This window comes from Prionailurus viverrinus, chromosome A3, assembly GCF_022837055.1.
Source record: "Prionailurus viverrinus isolate Anna chromosome A3, UM_Priviv_1.0, whole genome shotgun sequence".
Taxonomy (NCBI): Eukaryota; Metazoa; Chordata; class Mammalia; order Carnivora; family Felidae; genus Prionailurus; species Prionailurus viverrinus.
In genome coordinates, this window is record NC_062563.1 from 130,157,088 (window position 1) to 130,163,107 (window position 6,020).

At 55.5% G+C, this 6,020-nt stretch overlaps 1 protein-coding gene across 2 annotated transcripts; it reads right to left on the minus strand.

The window, feature by feature from the left end:
- Nucleotides 1-890: 890 nt before the first annotated feature.
- Nucleotides 891-4,176, minus strand: LRATD1 (LRAT domain containing 1). 2 transcript variants are annotated; one of them, XM_047854627.1, is made up of 2 exons: nt 3,942-4,176; nt 891-2,954 (listed from the first exon to the last, which is right to left on the minus strand). In XM_047854627.1, exon 2 carries the CDS (start codon nt 2,916-2,918, stop codon nt 2,040-2,042), a length of 879 nt encoding a protein of 292 aa, XP_047710583.1. In that variant the 5' UTR covers nt 2,919-2,954; nt 3,942-4,176; the 3' UTR covers nt 891-2,039. The 2 variants fall into 2 exon arrangements, with proteins under 2 accessions (XP_047710583.1, XP_047710585.1); XM_047854629.1 differs by having other exon boundaries at nt 3,872-4,176.
- Between the last annotated feature and the right edge of the window lie 1,844 nt (nt 4,177-6,020).

Here is a 6,020-nt window from a genome sequence, read left to right on the forward strand (position 1 = left end):
AAATCACTCAATAGGCTTAAGAAAAATACTCTAGTTCATATTTCATTGATCTGACCTTTTGATTCAAGATCAGGGAATGAATCCAAGGTGGAAAACAAAAACAAAACAGAAATGAACCATTTCACCATGAAAAAAGGCATTTCCAGTCTCAGCTAACCTCGACTAGTTTTTATTGCATTATTTTTGAAATGCCAAGAAACTGGCTTTGACCATATTTGCCATCCAACTAAATCACAGCTGTCAAAATGCAATTGCTTGCCACAATTAGCTAAACACCATTATTTGACAAATCCCCTGGAAAGGGACGTAGATGCTGTAGGTGTCTAACACTGAATCAATTAACAGTCAGTCAGGCTGGGGCTGCAGCACAGGGAGAGAAGTTGGTACATCCTTGGCCAAGGAAGGGGTTTCCAACAGCCTTAAGTTTTTGGAAAACACACACATTTGCCCTGGTCCTACAAGTTCTTTCTGGTTTTCAGGAATGAATTGTGGGATTGGCTAAAGAGGAAGGGAAAAAGCCACCAATTCTAGAGTCCTTTCTTAAGGACATCAAGGGGAGAGGAAGAACAAGAGAAATGCAAATGTGAAATGGTAATGGTATACAACATGGGGAAAAGAAACCTCATTGAACCCGCTAGCAATCTCCACCCAAGCAGTGAACCCCTTAACTGACAGAAATTCAGTACAACATACACATTGATGAACACCTTCACCATTACGAGGACTGCCGTTTCAAGCCAAAAATTAACTACAATATGCAAAAACAGAATTCTCATAAGATTTGAGAAAAATAGAGTGAAAAGGCAATGTTAGCTAAGCTCTTAGCTAAATCCACCCTTAATGGCCCCCAGTATTTAAACTATCATGGATTAAAGCCATGAAAATAAAAATTTCAATTTGAAATTTTATTAGCATGTTGCTAAAATGGTCAATAAAAACATCAACACGATAGGCTTTGTTGACATAGTTGGAAAACTGCTCTCTCACTTTTAAAACTTTATTTCCACTTCCCCACCCTCTAAGATTTCTAGGTTAGGAAAAGCCAAACTAAATATACTGGCTATGGTGTTGTAATAATGCTGGTTTCTTGAATGTTGCCATATCTTCCTCCTCTCTCTCTCCTCCAACCCTTTAAAAAATAGGACTCTTTCTGAAATGCAGCCCCATCAGGGAGCAAACGAGGGTTAAGAACAACAAGCGACCGTCTCCACACATTCAAGTTCCCAGACACCAGGTGAACCTTCTCCTTGCCGGGGGCGGGGCCCGCGCTCCTCACCAAATCAGCTGAGCCATTTTCCTCACGGGACCAGGAAGGCTTCCCTTCTGCCAGCGAGGGAGACTCACAGGCAAATGGGATGGGGGTGGCGGTCGCTTCCCTCGGTGGAAAGGACTGGAAGCAAACATTACAGCTTTGCCCGGAGCCTGGAATACAAATGTCAGGAGACTTGGGGCTGGAGAGCTGGAAAAGTCCCGGGCAGCCTCGGGATAACCCGGAGTCCCAAAGTGCTGTCTTGTGGAATTATTCACAAGTGCCTAAGGGACAGGCTCGATTTCTTGGAAATCCTGCAATCTGGGGACACGTTCATACGGGAGGTGAACTGTGCCCTGGAAAGATCATTTCTCACCTCCGACTGGTCTGTGTGTGCGCACTGGGGGCGGTGATGGTCCCTTTATAGGAGGTCGGGTGACAGTCACTGACTAGCGACCTGTGGGGAAAGCCACGTCCTTGCTTGCTCCCTTCAGCCCTTTCTCCTTTCCCCCGTTACAACTCGAGGGGAAAGCGCACGCTGGGTTTCCCAACACCATCACCACCACTGGGGGGGCTCAGCCAGGCGCGCACAGCTGCCCTTTCGTCCCGGGGCCAGTTCCTGAGACTTCCGGCCACTTGCGGAGGGGTGCGAGGGTGCAGCCTGGGCACCGGCCGCCGCAGGAGGGCGCTCGAGGGGGACGGGGGTCGCGGATCGCCGGCCAGGAAGCCCGGGTGCTGGGAAGGGAGCGGGGCGCGGGGAGACAGGAGGCGCAGGTGGCCCCCCACGAGGCTACTCCTTGTCGTCCACGAGGTCGGCGAGCTCCTGGAGCACTCGCAGGCGGCCGCTGGCGTCGATGCGGCGCTTCTCGCGGATGAGGTCTTCCAGGCTGTGAAACCTGGCCGTGTGCACCTTGTTCTCGCCCAGGTGCACCTTGAGATAGTACTGCTGCTGCGGGGGCTGCGTGCCGGCCGGCACCTCCCCTCCCGCCTTGAACTCCCGCTTACCAAAGCGGCACCAGGCGGCGAAGCTCTCCGAGTTCGTCCAGCAGATCTCCTCGCTCTTGAGGCCCAGGTGGCCGCAGGCGTTCTGCACCACCAGCTCGGCCACCAGCGGGCGGTAGCGGTACCAGCTATTCACCACCCGGCCCACGTTGGCCGCGCCCGCCTCGTACAGGCTGTCCTGGCGGATCTCGCCTTGGTGCAGGTGGATGATCTGCCCGCCACCCACATAGACGGCCCAGTGCGGGGCGGGGGCGGGCGGCTCGGGCGCCGGCTGCAGCCACAGCAGCTCCAGCAGGTCGCCCGGCTCGCAGAGCGCGGGCAGCGCTGTGACAGCGTAGACGCTCAGGTCGGCGCCCTGAGGGCCGCCGCTCACTTTGGAAAAGATGCATTCCTGCCCCCGGAAGGCGGAGAACTGAGTTTCGTTGAGGACCAGCTGGTGCAGCAGGTGGTGGCGGTGGCGGCTGGGGCTCTCTGGGCACGGGGTGCAGCCCGGGGGGGCCTTCACGCCGAACTTGTCGGGCTGGCCGCGTTCGTCCAGGTCCTCCTCCTCATCCGAGAAGAAGTAGGCGACCCCAACTCGTAGCTCGTCCTTCTCGATCCCCGACGGGTCCCCTGTGGGCAACTCGCTGTAGTTGAGGTGGGTGATGCGGTCCAGTTGGTTGCCCATCAATGACGCGGCGAGGCGAGGGCCAGGAGCCGGGATCTGCGGGAGCACAGACGAGAGGCAGAGACACGATCAGAGTCCAGCTGCCCCTCCCCGGGACGTGCAGTGCCCCTGGGACCTGCCCGTCCGCCCGCCCACGCGCCGGCACTGGAGTCACCCGCTCCTCCCCAGCGTCAGGACAGGTGCAGAAGCCACCCGTCCTTCGGGAAAGAGCAGACGCCACCACACAGCCTCGGACCCCATCCGGGAACGCGGTACAACTCCCACAAGAGAAAAGGCAGGCAGCGGGAAGGCGCGAGGGGTCCCAGTGGGGGCGACAGAGCGGGTTGTTAGCAGCGAGAAGACCGACACCCGGGAGAGGACCGAGGGGTAGGTTGGAAAGAAGAAGGGGCGCCTCGGGCCTCAGAGCTTGGAGCAAGCTGCGCTCACATTTCTGTCCCCACCCTCGCCAGCCCCCCTCTCAGTTTTGCGCTAGGTCGTACTCCTCCCCTGACAGCGCCTCGGACAATGACACTCGGGCACGTTCGCAGGCACTCACGACACCGGCAAAATCTTGTTCACCTGGGAGTCCAGGCACAGACAGGCGAGTATATCGGTGTGATAATGTCACATATACACCATGACGAACCTTCGCGACGGCACACTCAGACTCCCACATTCGCACACAATCCTAAGCCCACGCTTGCACGCTCCCCAGGGCACGCACACCCACGCACCCGGGCACACCTGCCCACACAAGCAGGTGCGCTCCGCCCCTTACTTCTCTTCTCTTGCCTTCTCCCCAGCAGGGCCAGTCGGGCTGCGCCAGGGCGAGGCCCTTCTGTCTAAAATAACCTAACAAAGAGGAAAGGGAAGGATGGGGGAAGCCAGTGCGGTGTCTGGGTGCGGGTGCGGGTGCGGGCGTGGGTTGAGTAGGGAGGTCCACTTTCAGCCAAAAGACCCCTTTTCCCTCCTACCCGGCACAGGGTCCAAACAGTCGGACGAAGAAAAACCGTTTCCAAGGCAAAGAAAGCCGCCTCTCCGTACCCGTGATTTCCCTGCTCCCGAAACCCCAAACTCCTTTAAAGTCTCCTGGTCCCCATGGGTGCTGCGGAGGCGGCGGTGGCTGGTGGGTCCTGGGAGGCGCGTGGGGTTGCGGCTCCGCTCTGCCCCGCGCGGAACGGTGCGGTGCGGTACCCGGCGCGGTGCCCGTGCGCCTGCCGGTCCGCGCTGGCTGGCTGGGGTGCCCGGTCCACCTGGGTACTCCCGACTCCGTTCTGCTTTCCCACCGCGGAGCCTAAGACTCTAAGTAGCCGGAGCAGCTGGTTCCAGGGCCCGCCCCGGGACGCGCTCATTGGTTGGGGCGGCTGCCCGGGCCGCGTCAATCTCCGCGAGAGGGGGAGGGGAGCAGGGGCGGGTCTTCAGCGCGCGCTCCGCCCCGGCCCGCCCGGCCTCGGTGCACCGGAACGCGCACGGCCCCCGGGAGTGGAGGTGCGACAACCCGCGGGGAGCGCGCGAGGGGCGCGGCGCCGCTGCGTGGCGCCGCTGCGCGCCACCACCGTCGCCCCCCGGCTTTTCCTAGCTGGCCGTGACTGACGGCCCGAGCTCTGTGTCTGGGAGTACAGACTCCAGCGACGAGGCTGGGTCTGCGGGTGAGGAACCCCCGTGTACCCAGGCACTGAGGGCGGCCCGGGGCGGGGAGCGACGCTGTCGGAGCCGGGCACCTGGGCCCTGGTAGGGCCCCCCGGAGTCTCGGTGCCCGACGGCCGTAGGCTGATCTGCCCACAGACCCTTCCCTGCCGGCACGGATGCTTTGCAGATTGTGCCCACGGTGTCAGCTTCTTCTCGGATCCGCGTGAAACTGCTGACCCAGCACTGGCGCCCGGTTTAAAAGGAGCACCTTTGACAAATAGTACTGAAAAATCTGAACCTTGGCCAGCCCTTTCCCTAATTGGGCCTATGATTTGGGCTGCAATTTTCTATGAAAGGAGAGCTTCACAAATGCCAACGGCCAAGCCCCAGAACTGCCTTCGTTTAGGGATTTTTGTTTGCTTTCGTGGCAGAAGGGTGTCCAGCAGTAATTAATGATTGCATTTCTGGATGGAATGTTAATGAATGAACGAGTTCTGGACATTGGGTGTGGAAAGATGACTTTCATACATAGGACATTCTAGAGCGACAGTTTAAAAAGCTTGTAACACTTAGACATCTGGTTCTACTCTCAAGACTGGGCTCTGAAAGCTTTTCTGTGAAGCCTACTCTTTCCCCAGGGAGACTAGGGTGCTTCCTCTTTGTGCGCCCTTTGCAGTTGGCATAGACTCTTAGAACTCTAACCTCCCCCCCTTTTTTTAATGGCAAACCCGTGTTCAATTTCTTGCTCTTTACAAAGTGAACGATTGGACAGGAGGATTGGCCTGCGCTCTACACAGTTTTGTATTCCAGACGTCTTTCACAATGCCGGCTGTACAACGGGCTCCATCGTCAATAATAAAAATGGAAATAGCCAACATGTACTGGCTACTCATAAGTGGATAGACACAATGCTAAGAGGTTTAAGTAGGTGAGATTTAATGTTAATGCCTCTGGAGAGAATTCTCTGGTACAAGCACCACAACAGTGAGAAAACAGAGGCCCAAATAGCATTGACAGCGATCTCTCCAGGGTCTGTGGAACTCCCAAGTCGATCTTTAACCTGTCTGTACTGTTCCTTGGGTTAAAAAAATATATATATCTTGTTTTATAAGACAAACCTGGTGTCCCAGAGAAGTTACCTGAGCACTGACACACATTATAAAACCTTTATTTTTTTTATTTTTTGGTAGACAATTTTAAGCACTGTCCAACTGCTTTCTGAAGGTCTCTTCAAATACAGTGATTTATCAAAATTAGATGTTTGATACGTATAGCTGGAAAAATGGTTTTAAAATGACCATCTGCATACATTTGATGTAGGTAAAGCTCTTTCAGAAATTTGGCCATGTGCAAGTTATAAGAATACAAGTTGCCATCCTTGGAACCGACCACAGATTGTGATGACCTTTTTTATACTCTCTATAAATAATAGACAACTGGTTTTGGCCCTGAAGTCAAGGGAATTGAACAAGTGGCCTCCGAAATTGAGAAGTG

What these genes read in the sequence shown, in the direction of transcription:
- LRATD1 (XM_047854627.1), bottom strand. Translation starts at nt 2,918, where the DNA reads ATGGGCAACCAACTGGACCGCATCACCCACCTCAACTACAGCGAGTTG.